The following is a 19,163-nucleotide window of genomic DNA, read 5'->3' as shown; positions in this document are numbered from 1 at the left end:
TTCCTCCTTCTGCCAATCTCCGGTCTCCGGTCTCTGGTCTCCGGTCTCTGGTCTCCGGTCTCTGGTCTCTGGTCTCTGGTCTCACGTCTCTGGTCTCCAGTCTCCGGTCTCTGGTGTTTGGTCTCTGGTCTCTGGTCTCCGGTCTCTGGTCTCTGGTCTCCGGTCTCTGGTCTCTGGTGTTTGTCCCTGGCATCAGTGGCTCTCCTCAGGACAAACATCCTGGGTTGTGTGCACAGAGGAGGCCTCTGTCTGCTTGGTCTGTGTCTCCAGGTCTGACTTCCAGGTGTGATGCACCTGCTCAGACAGGTTGAATTGTTCCACCTTGTGTTCACAAACTGTGACACTGTGAACCACAATAATGTCAACACATCAGAGTTAAACCATGTGTCTCTCAGGGTGTAATCACTGACACTCTTTTTACTCTGCAGGGAAACAGATGCCTCCAGCAGTTTGTGCTGTGAGATAGAACACGCCTGCCCCCTGGTGTAAAGTGCTGGCTCAGTGTTTCAGTGAGTACACACTGTTCATAAAGAACCTGCTGCTTCCAGTTTGACTTATTAAACGTATCACTGCTGCCATTTCAACCGACTTAGACTTGATGCAAGTTATTTTTTTTTATGTCTATGATGATTTCTATGAGTTGCTGTTCAGGTAAACTCATGTCTGTTGCAAAGTTGAATCATCAACATCTACAGTATGTCTGAGGTTTAGCACCCGCCTACCTCACCCCACACTCCCAGTAGTGAGTGAGCAGCTTTGTAAAGGACCGTGTTAGAATCTGTCAGCACAGAGGGGCTCAACACGTCAAACATGGAGGGAACAGAGAGGCTGGTGCTCCACAGATTTTTAATAGTAATAATCTTTATTATTACAATTAGGAGTAAAGAAATAAAACACTTCAAGGGACAGTAAAAACAGGAAAAGTGCACTCTCACACCCGATGGTTTAAATCATTTTTTTCTCTGATGTTTTTTGTAAAGTTTCATGGGGAAACCTTTTGTGTATTGATTGTTTATTTCCTTGTGCTGCTGTTATGAATATTTAAATGGCTTTTCCTTGTCCCATTGGTTGTTATGTTATTTAGATTTAAAGATGATTACATATGACATATCATTCACATTATTTATTTGAATGGAAGAATTCAGATATTAGCAACTGACCCCAAACCAGGGGACAGTAAAATTTCACTTACTTAACTTAAATAAATGTTTTGTCTCAATAAGTCTAGTATTCTGAATATGCATTGGTTAACAATAATATAATAGCATTATTTATTTATACAAAAATATTAGAGAATTATTTATCTAATAATATTTATCAAAGAACAGTTATTGGGGTTTTGCACAGAACATAGAAACTACCTTGAGACAAAGTAGGCAAAATGTATCTTTTTTTCATTGTAATAATAAACAGATCAGGCAAATATATTATAAGACCATGAGAGGCTATAACAAAATCCTTCTCAAAATAACTTCTTTGTATTTTATGTTTAAATGAACAATTATTGTTGCATTTGTTTTGCTATAGGACAAAATCAGCTGCATATTTTGTCTATTTTGAACTAAAACATTGAAACACACTGTTGTGTGGTCTGTTGTGATTTGGCTGCTCAGCTTGGAGACAGCTACAACAACTTGTTCCAACCGTCTTCATCCTGTCAGCCATGACAGAACATCATGAGCTAGACACGCTGACACATGCTAATCATGTCATTAGACGTCAACACAACAAAGATTCAAACCAAGAAAGTCTTGATTAATTCAAACTAAAAAGCTCAGGACAGTTTGACAAAAATACAGCTTGTGAAAAACATGTGCAGTGTGAGTGTCATCACTCATGCATGTTTCTGATTGGAGGAATAAGACAATCTTCCCTATCCTCCACACCAGGTAGAAAGTCAGTTTCTGGCCAGTTATCAGTCCAGGTTTCTCTTTCTTTCACACTTCCTTCGGCCTCAGTGACAAGCTCCGCCCCCCTCTGCTCCCTCCACACCCTCTTGTGCTCCTCCTTCAGCCTGGTGTAGGTGTGGTAGAAGGTGTGGTAGATCGATGTGGAAGGGTACGACAGAATGAGGATCCCTGACAAGATGCTGATCAGCGCCACTAGCTGGCCGGGGATGCTGCGCGGCACCATGTCACCGTACCCCACTGTCGTCACGGAGATGATGGACCACCAGTAAGATGCTGGGATGCTGCTGAAGCTGAACCGGGGGGATCTGGCAGCATTGGGGGCCAGCTCGCTCTCAGCAAGATGGACCAGCGGGGAGAAGAGAGTTACAGCGATGCACATGAAGAGCAGCAGCAGCCCGAAGTCCGTCATACTGCGCTGGATGGTCAGCCCCAGAGTCTGCAGACCCAGAGAGTGACGCGCCAGCCTCATCACATACAGGATGCGCAGGGCCCTCATCACACGTAGGATTAGACCCAGTTTATCCAGAGTACTCCTTCCTGCTACAGCCACGACGTCCTGCACAGACTTACCCCTGAGCTCCAGAAACAGAGAGACGTAGTAGGGCAAGATGGCAACTGCGTCGATGATGTTGAGTGGACCACAGGCAAAATCCAGCTTACTTTGTGCATGGAAAAACCGCACCAGAAACTCAAAGGAGAACCAGACCACACAAACTGACTCCACCACAAACATGTTGCGACACTTCTGGGAGCATTCACCCTGTGGAGACAACAAAAGGCTTTCAGCTTGGAGACTAGAAAGTCCACAGTCATCCTAACAAATGATGGAATGTGTTTTGTACGTACCGCCGCCTCTTCCTGTTCCTGTTCCCTCTTCCTGTGGTCTGACATGGTGCTGATGCACAGGCTGACCACAGTGACCACCACCATGATGACGGACAGGAGGGCAAACACTTTCCCTGCTAACCCAGAGTGAGGATTCTCCACCGCCTCGCCCAGCATGTGGAACAGGCCGCCCCCCGTAACAGGAGCCCTCAGCACCTTCCTCCTCTCCTGCCACTTCTCCTCTTTGCGCTGGTGCTCGGCCACCTCCTCCACAGACGACATCATGCGGTGGCGGCAGCAGCGCTCCATCTGCCCCGTGTCAATGCCCCAGTACAGCAGCTCACCATGCAGAGCCACGTTGCAGACCTCCTGCAGCAGACGCAGCTTCCCTTTTGCCAAATAGCTGAAGATGGCTCGAAAGGCTAAAGGGTCACGGTCAAAGAAGAATTCACGTCGCGTCTCATCATAGTCATCACAAACCTCTGCAATCTCCTTTAAGGTGGTGCAGAAGCACAGGCGACTCAGACGGCTCTGAGGGAAATCCTCCAGGGTGGTCCAGGGGAAGGCGTACCGGACGCCACCCACATTGATGAGAACCTGTCGGGAAGCATTGAGGGGCAGACCCACGGTGTCTGGCCCTTGGAGCTGCTGAGCCCGCTGGAAGTACACACCTTTGACTGTGGTGGTCTCTGAGTCTGTGAAGACGTGGTCATAACTGTCCTCACTACTGAAGGACTGGTCATCAAGGCTGCCACCAAGGATGGCCATGGTGGATATCTGACAGCAGGGAGGGTCTGCAGTTACATTAGTGTGTCCTGTTGGAGATTTGAAGGACAATCTGTTAATATGGAAAATACTCTCATCTCATAAAGGTTCTGGATGAGTGTTTTAAGTTCCTAATTTTTAACTTAAAGCCGCACTAATTATTCTTTATGCGTCAGCGCCGGCGGCAGCCAGAAATGGAGGCATATTGTTTTCGGGTTGGCTGTCCGTCTCATTCTCATTGACACAATATCTCAGTAACGCCTTGGTGGAAAGTTTGGCACAAACATTCATTTGGACTCAAGGACGAACTGATTAGATTTTGGTGGTCAAAGGTCAAAACTCAAGGTCGCAGTGACCTCAAAAAAACACTTTTAAGCCATTAGCAATTATGACAAAATTTCACACAAATGGTTCATATTTTCTCTGACTCTGGATAAACAGGGATGTAATCTGAAACTAGCCTGAGTGGAGGAGGCAGACAACCACAGGGAGATGATTCTAGTTATTATAAGCAATGGACCAAACCCACAGTCTTACAGAGATTTCTCAACCACAGCTTTATGGAGCTTAACAACCGACTTACATTCAATTGTTTCGATTTCCAGCAGCAAGAGGCAACTGTTTTCAGAGAGCAGCTGGTGAACATAGCGGAACGTTTGGCAGCTAAAGAGCCAGATATTTCCCTCTGGAGCTGGTGGAGCGCAAACGCAGTCTGCTGAAACTATTTGCTGCCACATAAGCCTTAACAACTTTATCAGGTCGTAATATGTGAGATGTGTTTTCAGCTCGTTTAGCGTGTACAAGTGGCCAAAAATAATAAAAACAGGTTTAAAGTTGATTTGATTTGATTTGATTTTCACTATTTGAATGTCCACAAAGTTCTTGATGAGAAAAACAATAATAATTCATATAACATTATAACATATATTATTCATGTTCACTAAAGTTGTATGACTCACCTTAAATTGAAGTTGTGGTTTACAAATCCATTCAAATACCAAATAAAATCCCGCTGCTGCAGAGAAACAACAACATATCAATCGTTTTTCTTAATAGTAGCAATCTCATTTGTTGTTACATCTGAAGAACTGTGAAGTTGAATGAAAGAGGAAGTCAGAGAGAGAGAGAACAAAACCCTCCCAGATGATCCGTGTGTTCATCCTCTGCTCCTCCTCTGTGAACTCCTGTGTCAGGGTGACTAATGGACGACCCTGCAGTCAGTCTGAACATCATCAGGACACTTTGTGTCTGAAACATCGTCCATTAACTCTGTCACACACTGAGCTTCTGGCTTTAAAGGAATCAAAAGGCTGACAGATAGTGTCAAATGACTGAGTCATCCACAGAGTGAAGGATTAATGAGATTAATATCACGAGGATAAAGAGACAAGGACAGAGAACATAACAGACATTACACTGATAGTAGACAGACCGGAAATACATTGTATTCAGTTTGGGTTTTATTTGTTTATGCTGTGAAAATATCTGTGATAATAACTTTATTTACAAATGACTTTGTACATTCATTTAGTATTTACATTTACATTTACATTGACTCATTTGTCAGATCCAAAGCGACTTACAAATGAGGGACATCAGTAAGATTCAGTGCAGTAGGAACCTTAGTGTAAATATTAAGTACTACATTGATTTAATAAGCAAGGAGAGTGTGTTAAAGAAGTGCACCAAAAGTGCATAGTAAGTGCCAGTTAGACATGTTAGGGTTTTAGGAAAGGAGGTGCTCTCTGAAGAGATGAGTTTTCAACAGATTCTCGTAGATAGAGAGGAACATCCTGCTCTGATTGCATATAGCTTGTTCCACCATCAGGGAACCACAGACCTGAACAGTCTGGACTGAGACTGTCTTGAGTGCAGGGATGTTGATGCCTGACGACATTCCTTGGAGGACAACAGTGACGAGAAGGAGCATAAGGTTTCCAGTGGATGGAGCAGACCCAGAAGTCTCTCTGAAGGCAGCTTTAGTGAGTTTTTTTTTTTTTTGGGCCTTTATTGACAGTGCAGTAGAGAGAGACAGGAAATGGGGAGGCAGAGAGACAGGGAATGACACGCAGCAAAGGGCTGTCCAATGCGGGACTCGAACCGGGGCCAACTGCAGCGAGGACTGTAGCCTCTGCACGGATGCTCAACCAACTGAGCTACTCGACAGAGAGGAGTGTCCCAGTACCGATCCTCGGAGCCTTGCTATGACACACTGAAAGACTCACCCAGTGAGATAGGATTCGAACCACGAAAGGGCTTGGCCCGAGATGCACATGTTGCACATACAACAGGGCGGTTTCAGTTGAGTGGCAGCTCTAAAAGCCCAACTGATTTGGATCAAGGAGGTTGTTCCATGATAAGAATTCTGAGACCTGCAGAATGTTTCATTCATGTCTGCCGTTATATTTTCAGGGTTGGTGTGGCCTGTGGTGGTGGGGCGCAGTGTGATATCCGCCGCCCCTGGATAAAACCAGGTTCTGTTGTCCTGTGGTCCAGATTCACGAGAACCACCTGAGAGCTAAAAAAAAGAGAAAACAACAGGAAAAGAATGAAGTTTGTATTTTTACTCTGTTCACATGTTCTGCTTCTACAACACAGCACATTCTGCTCATATCATGGGAAAGAACCATGAGACAAAATACGTTTATGACTGTGCCTCATTCTACTCACTGATTTACTGGCTGTCACTGCTTCACTTCAGCACCTGATCCTCTCTTATGCAAATAACAAAACTCCACTGATACTCTATGGTCACACTGATCATGTGATAAGTGGAGCATTTGTCTGAACTCAGATCTTTTAATTTAGTAAATGTACCAATACAAACCTGTAAAAATGATAATCTGCAAGTCAAAAAACTATGAAAGTCCTACCTACGTAAAACTACAAAATTATTATCAGTTTCATGTGTAAAGTCTGCAGTAAAATGGCCCCTGTGGATTATTGAATGGGTCCAGGGCCCAAATTGTGGCTTCAACACATACAAAACCACAACAAAGAGATTCAACACACCCATAACGAGATGCAGAACAACCACAAAGGGGAACAAAACAACCACAAACAGGTGGACCACAGTCTCAAAGAGATGCAAAAAAAACAAGAGTAGATGCAAAATGTCCACAAAGACGCACAAATCACCAGAAGGACACAAAAAATGACCACAAATAGACTCAGATCACAGCTGCATTCAGGGAGGGTGGGAAGGGATTTTACATGTCATGCTGTCAGTGCTCTGGTCAATAATTAATGTCATAAATGACTGTTTATCTTTTCAGTTGTCTCTGGAGACACCAACACCTTATCTCTTATCTTATCTGTAAAGTCTCAGTGGAGATTTCCTGGAGGCCTTTCCCACTCTCTAGGAACTTAGACCAGCAGCAGGACTGTATCCAGGATGCTGGCAGGTCAGTGTGAACCTCACAGTGCAGCAGCTGTTGTACTTTATTGCGTCAGTGTTCCATGTTGAATGGGCTCTGGACCAAGTCATGGACTTTACTGTTCTTTAATGATTTTATTTTACCAAATCGACTGTGTGATGGTGGAAGGTCAAGAGGAAAACTAAATGTAGGGCAGGTGTGTTGAAAATCTGACTTGTTACTGTTCTCATTTTCTGTTTGGGTCATTAACTGTGTCATTAATGAGAGTTATCAATGTGAAATGTTTCACTTCACTGGTTTTAATAATAAAACTGAGTGAAGCTATTTCAGCCAACCAAGGCTGAACTATCTGCAAAGACAACTGCCTCAAACACCCAGAGCCTCAGGGGCCCTGGAGGTCCCAGGTTCACTGTGCACCTATTATTTTGTGGTAAAAAAGGATAGGAAATGAAATAATGGCTGCTCCTGTATTGCTGTTAGCCATGCCAATAGCACGACTTCAGGGATGTTGGTCCGTTCACAGCTTTGGACCAAACATCTACAACTATGATCAGTGGCCCTGGCAGGTTTATATTTCACAGTACGCACAAGAGCCACCTGTCTGGTTGTAGACTACCTTTAGGTTTCGCACACACACATATATGTCTACTCATCGAACAAATGAGTGAGCAAGAGAAAGAGAGAGAGAGAGATTGATTTATGTTTTTTAGGCTAAAGTTATGACACAACGCCACCATAAAACTCTGAATAGCCTTACAACATGCATTTCAAAGACCGATCAACTGGCCTGAAAAACAACAACAGCAGCTAAATAACAGGCTACAGTATACTGTTATATACTGTATTGAATATCCCAAAGAATTATGCAATAAAAGTCGGAGTTAAGAAATGGATTCCCTCATCTAGCATCATCATCATCATAAGAACAGTTGTCTAACTACTGAAGATAATAATAACAATACGCCACAGTACAAACAATAAACAATCAAAAAGCCAAAACCAAACTCTTGCAGAACGGCCTCCACATCAATTCCAACATCATGATGGATGTTCATCAGCGCTCCACATCTGCAGTGTCAACACTGGGCATCAAAGCACCAAACTCCTCCTTTACCTCCTGCTCTCCTCTTCAATCTAGACTCATTACGTTAGTGAGTGGATGCAGCCAAAAAAATAAGACAGGATCTCCTGGTTGCACAATTTTATTTTCAAGATAGGATGTTAAAATAATAATAATAATTTTTTTCAAACGTAGTGAAGTGGGTACAGGATTACAGCTGTTGGCACCACTGACTATGACATGGATTTCTACAGAATTTGGTCCAAACGTTTTGTCTGTAGGTGACGAATCTTTATCTCTAGCGTCACCAGCTAGTCAAACTTTTCAGTTATGCTGAAATATGAATATGAAATATCATGTCATTACATTTGGTAGAAATATTCATGATGACCAGTGGATGAATCCTAATGACATTGATCATCTTCACTCTTCTAGTTTCATCATCAGTTCAAAATAATTGGTCCAGACGCAATGAAATCTCCATCAACTTCAGCTGCACGTTGTCTTTAGTGCCAATTATCAAATGTTACTATGCTAACATGCTAAAGTAAGATGGTGAGGGCGGTAAACATCATCTCAGCCATACATCAGCATGTTAGCAACATGAATATGTTACCATGTTGACGTTAACATTTAGCTCAAACCACCACTGTGTCTCATAGAGCAGCTAGCATTGAGCGGTCCAACAAATTGAAATAATAAAATCAATGTTTAAAGTACCAGATTTTAAAAGTTAAAAATGTTAAGAAGATAATTGAGATGTTTACAGCGCCACATGTGGCCTGACAGAGATCTAGGACTCGATTTTAAAAGGTTTAATCCGAGTAAACCAGCAGCAACAACAGACAACAGCAGTGTCTAAAAATCAACTATCGGCGGCTGCTTCGTCTTCAGGATACTGGTTTTCCTGGGACACGCTCCCAGCCCAGGTTGGAGTACTCAAGCCAAGCGGAGCTTGTCTCGGTGGAACTTTTGCACTTTCTTTAAAATGGCTGATTCCCCCACAAAGAAAACACCTGATAGAAAAGCAAAGACTTCTGTTGACTGTGTGATTACACATGATCCAGATCTTCATCAAAACTTAACGTTTCTCAGTGTGTAGGCTGCGGCTTGGAGGTTGTTGGTGTTTCCCACACTGAAGGGGATTTTTGGTTCCCAATGGCAGGCTTACACCCACAGCCTACATCCAGTGAGTCACACTAGGGTTCAGGGGTTTTCGGGGGCCTTACCTGCTGCCCCACCACTCACTGCAGACATAATCATCATCTCATCACGTCCCAGCATCCATCTTGCTCTAGCTTCCTCCGCATGGCTGAAGCTCTGGTCCGTCCCCACTCACTCAGTGTGAAGACCCACATCACCTGGACACACTCTTTTCTCACGTACTGTATCAATAAACGGCTCCATGTGACTGAATTGGGAGATTCTGTAACTTTCCACAGTTAGAGCAGATCCAGGAACTTTCCACTACAGGGAGAGAGGACAATGTTCAGTCGTCCAGTAGCATAGACACTTCCAGCTGACTGAAAGTGAGTTGCACAACTTTGAGTTCAGTTCAAGTCTTTGCACATGTGTTCCATATGTGTGTTTAATCTCTCCATTGCACTGGTTTCTCATTCCAGTCCTGCAACAGGAGCAGCTGCCCTGAAGACAAATCTAAAGACAGAGAGTCTGTGCAAAGAAAGACAATTTATTTAGATCTAGATTAATATTTAGATGAATGAATGAATTTAACACAGACCAGAGTATGGTTTAAACGATAAAATACAGTTCACCATAACCTTTATTTGTAAATGTTAATAAAGTGGTTTGTTTACCTTTGATATATTTGAGTTAATAAGAGTTCATAGGAAATTATCACAAACAAATAACAACACACAGACTTTTTACTTTGTTAGTTTTTAACTTTGAAGACAAATGCTGTTATAAATAATATTTGGAAATATTTCAAATGAATAGGTTTGGATGTGGAGCTGCATCTTTAAGAAAAAAAAAAGTAATAATAAAAAATAATTGTTGAATTGCATTGGATGATAATCTTTACTAAAAATAAACAGAAATCAAATCATAGAATGAAATAAACCTTTTGGCAAAGAAGAGTCAAAGAGGTCAAAGAAGAAAGATCCTGTCGGCAGATACTGCAGATGTTCCTGGTTGCTGAACATCATTGGGAATTTCCATGACATCAGGAGAGTCTGACCGTCTGTGTATAAATACACACATTACTGTAAATGCGCAGTAAACTGCAGAGACTAAACACGGCTCAGATATGGCATCAACCATAGAGAGACATTTGAATGGTAAGTGTTGTGGGAGGTGTAAAATTATACTGGATATGTAAATGTGGGCTATTTTTAAAATGTTTAAAGATACATGTATCACTGGTAGTGGAAAATTGATGCACGTTTGAGAGCTATGTCAGAGAAGTCCACAGCAGGAAGTTTATTAAAGGGGTCAAATAATCAGAAAAGATGTTTATTACATTATTATATATTCATGCATAAGAGTCTTTAGAGGAATATTGGTGATGTGAGATATGATTTATTTTATCATTCAAACATCAGCCAATATCTGTTGTACCCCATTTGAATTTTATATCAAATAGCTAAAGGTAAGATCATTTTACTTACACTGATTATTTTATTAAAAGTTAACTGATTGTGCTTTGCATTAAAATACATAACTGATTTACATATTTATGTCATAGACAACATCTGTTGTATCAGTCCCAATAAATACAGAATCACTGCTGAATGAACAGATTAAGGACTCAGCTCAGCGCAGCTTCTACATGATGAAGAAGACTCTGATCCGGATCACTAAAACTGGTGGAGTGACACTCGCCTGTACGACAACTTGGATCAAAGTCAAGAGACAGGCGGCAGCTTGTTTTGAGGGGTGACAGAGTTCAGTCATAACTGCGGTTTGGACGAGTGCCGTGACTAATATGACCCTTGACCCTTGATACATCTTCATATTAAGTTTGTGAGGGAGACAATAGGACTCTAATAAGACATATCAAACTCACATTATATGTGTTTTATAAACTTTATGTTATAAAAAGAAGATGTTGGTTTATCTGTTTAATCTACATGTGGAATGTTGTGATACATGAAGTCAGCAGACTCAGAACAGAAAAGGCTGCACTGGATGTGAAGTGTCTTCACTTCATTTATGGATTTAATGGCAAACAAAAAAAGCAAAAATGGTTGTGATTGGTGAAAATGGAAATGACCAGCAGGAGTTAATGAGTAGACATCAGATTTACTGTTGTCGCACTGCACAGAAGAAACCAACAGATACCACTCTGATAGCCAGTTTAATTCAATTAAATTACATTTAACGGTTGATTGAATTTAATTAAAGTTTTGATTTAATTTGATATCATTAATTTTGGTTTGATTTATTTAATTAATTCAATTTAATTTGATGTGCTCTGAGAGACACGCGGGTGCACATAAGTTTTGATTGTGGTGGTGTTTTTTTCCCATTGCAGGGGTGAATTCCTGTGAAAGCAGGAGCCATGTGGCAGATCCATTGCCTCAAGTGAAACGTTCTCCAAGTGTCAAAGAAGATTTTGTTCTGAACAGCCCGGCTGTGGACGTACAGCCAGCAGAGAGCTTTGTCCACCGAGCCCTGGAGCTGATTATGGATGACGCAGTGAAAAAGGCCTCTGATGTCAGAGAAAAGGTAAAAAGTGTCAAATCTGTCTCAGTGAAATGTGGATTTCTAACCAATAAAATTCAGCCATGATTATTAGGGCTTGTGCTGCTGCAGCTGACTGACAGTAAGCTGTTTGTCCACGCTGACCAGGTCTGTGAGTGGCGTTCCCCCGGGCAGCTGAAGGAACTGTTGGACCTGGAGCTGAGAGACAGTGGAGAGTCTGAGTCCAAGATCCTGCAGCGCTGCAGAGACGCCATCAGATACAGCGTCAAGACGGGTACATCTAACACTAACCCTCTCTAATCATCTAATCAGGTGGTCTAATTGAGATAGAGATCAGTCATTCACAAGCCTAAAATTTCATCTCCTGCAATGAAACACAGGACACAGTGTTAAACTGTGTGAACTGTTTTAAAGTAGCAGCGTGAGACCAGAGTGGAAAAACAGTCAGTCATGATGGTTGACTTGTGAATGTTCTTGCTGTTGAGAAAAATATGTTTTATTCTGGTATAAGAAAATCTTTTCCATCTTCAGGAGACGAAGGATTGGCTGCAGGGAATACTCAGATCATTTTAATGTTACCATTCTAACCGGATGTTAAAACCTGAAGCGAGGAATGTGTTGGCTTTACTTTTGTTGTGTCGTTGTGTTGCTGTGTTAGAGTAGCTGATGCACTAACAGGCATCTGTTCCGCATCATCTCTGTAGTTCATCCTCGTTTCTACAACCAGCTGTATGCTGGGCTGGAGCCCTGCTCCATGGTGGCGAGCTTCATCACTTGAAGCAGTCAAAACCAGTCTGTGAGTCTTAGAGCACATGTTACCACTGTCAGTCAGAGGCTGTTAGAACTGAGTCTGAAAACACGACACATATCTGGTTTCCCTCAGTACAACCTGGGGCTGCATGTGGACGTGAGTTCACGCATTCATTCATTCATTCATTCATTCATTCATTCATAAAAATCATATTTTTCTATCAGTACAAACACTGTTTTCTCTCTTCGTCTCCTCAGGCCTGTTGGGGAGGAGCAGCTGTGATGTCTGACAAACATAAACACCTGTTAAAAGGCCTCCACAGGTAAATGTCAGCGTTATAGAAAAATATACTCTGTAAATAAAATCATTATTATTATTATTATTATTATTATTATTATTATTATTGTGAGACCAGGTTTTTGGAGAAGAGGCTGGACAGTAGCAATCTTAAAATAATCAGGGACACAACCAGAAGATGAAGTGAAGTGAAGTGTTGACGACTGAGGGCAGGGATGAGGCTACAGTATCTAGAACCTCTAGTAATTATTATGTCTGTTACTATGTCTTGTGGTCTTGATGATGGTGTCATATGTGAGATTCAGCTTCAGTTAATTATTGGATATGATTTCTTTAAAAACATACAGAGTGTAGTTGATGACGCAATGAATTTTCAGTCTTCCAATGTTGTCTATCTCATCTATGAAAAAGGTGAAAAACCTTTCACAGTCTCCTGTGTGCTGTAGTTTAAATAAAGCAAATAAAAAGCAGCACCAGAAGGCAGCATTAATAGCAGTAAGATGTTTTAAGAAAGTGATCTCATGTATGTCGTAGTTCAGTGTGACCTGTGATCGTTGACTGTTTACTGACAGTAGACTGTGTCTCTGCTGTGTTTCCTGTGGCTGATAAGAGCTGACTCTGTGGCCTGGAACCCTCACAAGATGTTGATGGCGTGTCTGCAGTGCTCTGCTTTTTGCTGGTCAGAGACAAAACGGTGAGGCGACCTCACTCTGTCTGACTAACCAGGATATGTGTCAGCTCTGTACTCTACACTATATCCTGTATTCACCCTGGTCACTTCGCTTCCTCAGAGTCTCCTCCAGCGCTGCCATTCTGCTCGGGCCTCCTACCTCTTCCAGTTCTATGATGTCAGCTACGACACGGGAGACAAGTCTGTCCAGTGCAGCAGGAAGCCCGACGCCTTCAAGTTCTGGCTCATGTGGAAGGCTCTGGGAACCAGAGAGCTGGAACAGAGGGTGGACTGAGCCCTCGCCATGGCCAGGTTAGTCTGAGGAAACACACACTCTGTGTTTTACACTGTATTTACAGTTTAGTTACAGGGTGTGAGGGCTGGACTTTAAATTAAATCTGTTGTTCACCTGTTTTTCAAGGCGATTACAAAGTAAATGCTGGTTATATGGGCTGTAATTACTTATTATTATTATTATTATTATTATTATTATTATTATTTGATTATTATTATATGCTAGCTGCTATTATTCTAATAATAATAAAATAATGTATAAATGTATGTAATGTAAAATATAAATAAAATAAAATACAAATAAACTGAAAAAATACAACCATCTCAATGTTAGTAGATGTCAATAGTAAGTGGAATATATAGCATGTGTAATTGATGAGAAGTTAGGAGCTTCTGAAATGACCTGCATAAAACTGGCTCATGTTAGCCAGCTGCTAACATCTGGTAAAGTCTTGGCTAAATGTGGCTAAAACACAAGTTAAAGCTTATGGGCTAATGGTAATTTTAACTTGTGAGGTACAGCGTTTTGGTCCCCACAAGTATAGTGGGCTCCAAGTTTTTGGACCGTTAGCCTCATGTGTACTGAATGCTACGATCCATACATTTATCCACGGCAGAGAATGATTACACTCATTAGCATGGTACCCTGTAGCAACAGTGCAGCTAGCATCCTCAGTTTATTACTTCACTATCTAAACTTACAGTGTCATTTATTTATGGGTGAGTTATATCTGAAATCTCTGACCCAAACTAAGAGACTAATAATGTAGTCTAGTAGTGTACTTCTGAATAATAAGGATACATCAACCTTAGCCAGAGTGTTTGCTAAACTCTAGTGTGATTGTCATGGTTTGCTATGGCAGATACTTTTTGTTAGTTTTGTTTGGACTTTTCTCACTTCCTGTTTTATTTTGTAATTCGTTTCCTTGTGTTTCTCAGTGTTTTTGCTTCCTGTCTTGGTCCTGTTTCTGTGTGGTGATTGTCTGCCCCGCCCTAATGTGTTTCACCTGTGTGCAATCACCCTTGCCTCCCTTGTCTATATAGTCTTTGTGCTCCCCTTTGTCTGGGTCGGTTCGTCTGTTGTTCTCTGGGTTTTCCTCGATCTGTTCATGTCTGTTTAATCATCAATCTGTTCACGTGGCCTGTTCATGTCTGGTATGTCCCCGAGCTGTCCATGTCTGGTCTGTCCTTAGGCTGTTCATGTCTGGTTTGTTTTCAGTCTGTTCATGTTACCTGTTCATGTCTCCTGTTGTCATCCCCTGTGGTTCCCTGTGCTTGTGTATAAGTTCCTTTGTTAGTTTAATAAACCTGTCTGCACCGTGTCCCATGTGTTGGCTGCATTTGGGTCCAGCCTTACCCCTCAAACCCTGACAGTACGAAAATAAAACAGGAAGTGAGAAAAGTCCAAACAAAACTAACAAAAAGTGTCTGCCATAGCAAACCATGACAGTGATATTCTAAAGCTAAATGTGCTGTCTGCAGGTTTCTGGCACAAGAGATCAAGAAAAGAGACGGTTTCCAGCTCTTGATGGAAGTAAGTTTATAAAAATTCAGCCACAGTTTTACACACAACCAGTGAATTTCACAGTCAGATAACATCATTTCACTGCTCATCAGTCAATTCTTCACAAGCATTCCAGTGAAGATTATGATATAGATATCATGCATGGATTAGATGCCATTTTTTGAACTCCGTGTTTCTCTATACAGCCTGAATATACAAATGTTTGCTTCTGGTATATTCCACCAAGTCTGAGGAAGCTCCCAGTCAGCCCTGAGCTCTGGAGGAAACTCCACAATGTAAGTAATTCATTTTCTACCTCATAAGACATGAAGAAAATATTTTGAATTGTATTTTTTGGTTTACATGTATTTTTCTTGAAGTATTTGACATGTCCACTCTGATAGACAGCATGCGTTTAACTTTCAATTTTATTCATATGCAATAACAGTGTAATAAATAGAATAATGTATTTCGTGAAAACTGTGAACATTAAATGTTAAATATTACTGTAAAACAAGGACACTTTTTCTCTGTATGGTTTAGCCCTCACTATTGTTTTGTAAAAATAACCAAAATGAATTTCCCTAAAAAAAATAAATAAATACGCAGTCCTACAGCTGCAATTATTAATCCATTAATCAGAGAGCTGGTCAAAGGATTATTCAGCAACTATCTGATAATCGATCAATCATTTAAGTCTATTCTCAAGCAATAATGGCTCCATTTTGTAGGTCAATTTTAACATGCTACATTTGCCTGAGGGAATTTCAGGACATATAAAAATAATGATCAAATGTCAGTAACACAAAAGACTTCATCAGCACAAAAATCTACCTAAAAATCTAAAAATCTATTAGAACGAGCTTTTAGGCACAATCCTGAAGATCCATCCACTCATGGTAATTAAGGTTATTTTGAGAAAATGTGCTGAGAGTCAGACATGACATAAAGTGTGTGAATGCATGTCTCAAGTTCACAGCTGGACTGTACTTTAATGTTTAACAACACAAATAAAATTGCACCATCCCTTGCACGGATACTGTGTAAGGCAGTAGCAAGTCATTGTTTCCTCCTTCGTCCTGTAGGTGGCCCCAGTGGTGAAAGAGCGCGTGATGAAGAAGTGCAGCATGATGATCAGTCACCAGACCCACTGTGACAAGGCCAACTTTTTCAGGATGGTGGTCATCAGTCCCCAGGTCAGCAGGGAGGACATGGACTTTGTCCTGGATGAGATACACAGTCTGGGAAAGGACTTGTGATGAAAGATTAGTTTTTATGAAGATCCCCCCACAAAGTCAGGTTGCACAAAAGACCTTAGCAACCAAAGTAAGGAAAAAAATTGAAGGTACCTCTGACTATGTCTTAACTGCAACATGGCCAAGTTCACGGTGATAAATGAAGATAATGAAATACATCCCAAAAAGAGTGTTCCATGACTGGGACACACATGATGCAGTAGAATTTTTCCCACTGTAAAATCTCTTTCACTGCTGCAAATACCATAACTTTTTTTTTCTTAACTAAGGAAACATTTTAAGAGATCCTGTACAACACCCTTAAGTAACTCCCTCAGCTAAGGAGAAATTAAACCTTAAATGCCACACTTAAGTAGAAATCTTATGGTGTTTAGTGAAACGGGCCCCAGAGCTCTAACATTGCTGTATAGGTGGGAAAGCAGTGGCGTTTGTGCCCTCCCTATGCTTTGAGTCGTGGCAACTTTCCTCTGTGGCCAGCGGGATGTTGGACTGGACCGAACCACGAGCCAACAGGGCTCCAGGAGAAAAAGACCCAGAGGACCCGAGAGCTACAAAAACTTCTGTTTCATCAGTGAAAAAACTGGACACTCACACTGTGAAGCACAGCGCTGTTTTCAAGTTGGTACATGAAAAGAACGAAGTGAGTTTGAGAACAAAGACAAATGCCGAGTGCAGTTGTTTGTTCTTCTTTTGAAAAAAACATTTCCCGTCAAGTTTGTTTAATACCATCGCAACAGCAGATTCAACAGACCGCTCCACATCAGCAGTATGCATCTTGGGTGTTAACGTAAATGCTTCAATGGCACTCCCCTATCAGTCATCATCTGTTAATCTGTTTGAATGGGAGGGGGTCAAACCCATCTGTATAAACATGAACTCACTGATTGGTCTGGTTTCCAGGGCTGTAGGGACTTTGACAAGAAGCAAAAGTGGAAGTGAATGAGTACATTAGAAAAGGAGGATACAAGACTTTCACCCACAGAGGAATAAAGGCACAATGTGAGGAAAATATAATTCTAGCCAAAGTTTCATTTGATGATTAACCCTGAAAAACACATTCCAGAAAACTCTTTATGTCATGCATATGTAGATCTCTTGATGTTTTGTAAGACTTCTTCAGCCCCTGACATCAGTTCTGCCGATATTCATCAGTTATATGTTTGTTTTTTGTGGAACATTTCGCTTAAAAATTCCAACACACATTCTTTGTACAGACCTGGATTTATCTGTTCATGCATGTGATGCAGACAAAGCAGTCACTTCACAATAAAATCTAAAGTAAATTATTGGATTAGTATGAATGCCCTTGTGTATATAAGCAGTGGGCTTGCCCATCTACACCTTTAGTACATGTTAGTTTTATAGGCAGCCATCTCATGCCACATTGACTGGTGATACCATGAAGTGTAAAAGGATTAAAGAATGAACAAACAAATGAATGGCTTTTTAAAACAGAGGCACAGCAGGCAGGGCCAGAGGCTGATGTGCAGCCAAAACAAAGAGCAATACAAAAGAGAGATTAATTTACAGCACTGAATATCACTGTTAGTGGAGTGACATAATGTCTGCTGTTGTGGTGAGAGATGAGGTATGTAATTACACAGCACAGAAGCTTCTGATATTCCCAGATTAGCAAACAGTTTGTCAGTGAACATGGTTTCAGGTTTCCACTGCCACAGCCTAGTTTAAAGAAGTCACAGTGAACAACCTCCAGCTGCCAATCATGATGACCTTCCAACTCCTGTAGTTCCAAAGCTTGCAGATCATAGAGCTTTCTATCATAATTAAGGGGCTAAATTACTTGATTCATTTCATTGTATCCTGTTACTAGGAGATAAGTTATCTCTATACATGTGTGACAACAAATTCCCTTTAGTAAAGACCTGGTCAAGGTACAACAACAGATATGAGAAATACAACAAGTAAATTCTTGTGTTCGAGGACAAATTTTGTGTTTCCTCAAATACTGGCAGGTGCCTTTATTTACCTCAACTGCAGGTAGGTAACTTGCAGGTAGGTCATTTACAGGCAACAACATCTGGATGGTATTAAGGGACGACAAAGCAAAGGTCAGAATTAATGAATCAAATACTAAAATGAGTAATCCAGTACAAAGTGCTTCAACATAGCTTCATTATATTGTTGAAGTTATTAAATCAAAGCAGAAGAGGTGAAAAACATTTTTTCATAAATGGATCTCATAGTCATTTTCTCAGCTAACTAATAAAGTTTCACGTTGAAGCAGGAACATGAGCTGAGCTGTTAAATCCCCATATGCATGGATAACTCTTCATACTGTTTATAAGCTGGGGACTAAGTACACCCAACATGAAATGAACACAGACATTACATCAGTAAACCGTAGTGGTTCCACTAATAAACCAGGAGGAGTGTTTTGACCTTTGTGTATTTAAATACACTTATTTAAAGAACAAAAAAAAATGGAATAACAACTAACTGTGAAGCAAGGTACACAATCATCACAGTTTTGATTTAATTACATTTTAAAAGGTTAGTGTGTTGAATAAAAAAAAAGTATGATGGAGTTATGGTCTGTGTAATAGTGATGGGTCGGTCTCTTTGAAGTGAACGACGGGAGTCGGCTCCCGATCGAGAGTGATTTTTTTTTTTTTTTTTTTAATTGTCTTTTAAAGCCATTGGTGAACATGTGTGGCTGTGGCAGCGTCTGTGTGACTACACTGAGCAGGAGGGGGGAGGGGAGGGGTTACAGACACTCGCATTTTGTGTTTTGTTTTTCACTGTACACGGTTGCACATTTTCATTCATA

General features: G+C 41.1%; 2 protein-coding genes across 2 annotated transcripts; one reads left to right on the top strand and one right to left on the bottom strand.

Moving 5' to 3' along the window:
- Positions 1–192: 192 nt before the first annotated feature.
- On the bottom strand, positions 193–3,503 carry LOC111225935 (potassium voltage-gated channel subfamily G member 2-like). The gene is made up of 4 exons (XM_022750998.1): positions 2,757–3,503; positions 1,942–2,670; positions 723–778; positions 193–343 (listed from the first exon to the last, which is right to left on the bottom strand). Exons 1-4 carry the CDS (start codon positions 3,501–3,503, stop codon positions 193–195), a joined length of 1,683 nt encoding a protein of 560 aa, XP_022606719.1.
- A 7,225-nt stretch (positions 3,504–10,728) lies between these two features.
- LOC111225930 (acidic amino acid decarboxylase GADL1-like) lies at positions 10,729–16,378 on the top strand. The gene is given in 12 exon segments (XM_022750986.1): positions 10,729–10,783; positions 11,434–11,627; positions 11,751–11,877; positions 12,308–12,378; positions 12,487–12,510; positions 12,612–12,676; positions 13,262–13,325; positions 13,328–13,345; positions 13,443–13,633; positions 15,098–15,149; positions 15,326–15,415; positions 16,205–16,378. Coding segments are annotated over 12 exon segments (1,125 nt in total).
- The last annotated feature ends 2,785 nt before the right edge of the window (positions 16,379–19,163 follow it).

This window comes from Seriola dumerili, unplaced genomic scaffold, assembly GCF_002260705.1.
Source record: "Seriola dumerili isolate Sdu_G_001 unplaced genomic scaffold, Sdu_1.0 BDQW01000016.1, whole genome shotgun sequence".
Classification (NCBI taxonomy): Eukaryota; Metazoa; Chordata; class Actinopteri; order Carangiformes; family Carangidae; genus Seriola; species Seriola dumerili.
The sequence above is the reverse complement of the archived record's forward strand: the minus strand, read 5'-3'. Positions and strand labels throughout refer to the sequence as shown.

What these genes read in the sequence shown, in the direction of transcription:
- LOC111225935 (XM_022750998.1), bottom strand. Translation starts at nt 3,503, where the DNA reads ATGGCCATCCTTGGTGGCAGCCTTGATGACCAGTCCTTCAGTAGTGAG. An exon ending in TCACTGAGGCCGAAGGAAGT is followed by an intron (nt 779 to 1,941) that starts GTGAAAGAAAGA and finishes CTGTGCTGACAG; the next exon opens with ATTCTAACACGGTCCTTTAC. An exon ending in TACTGGGAGTGTGGGGTGAG is followed by an intron (nt 344 to 722) that starts GTAGGCGGGTGC and finishes TGTGGTTCACAG; the next exon opens with TGTCACAGTTTGTGAACACA.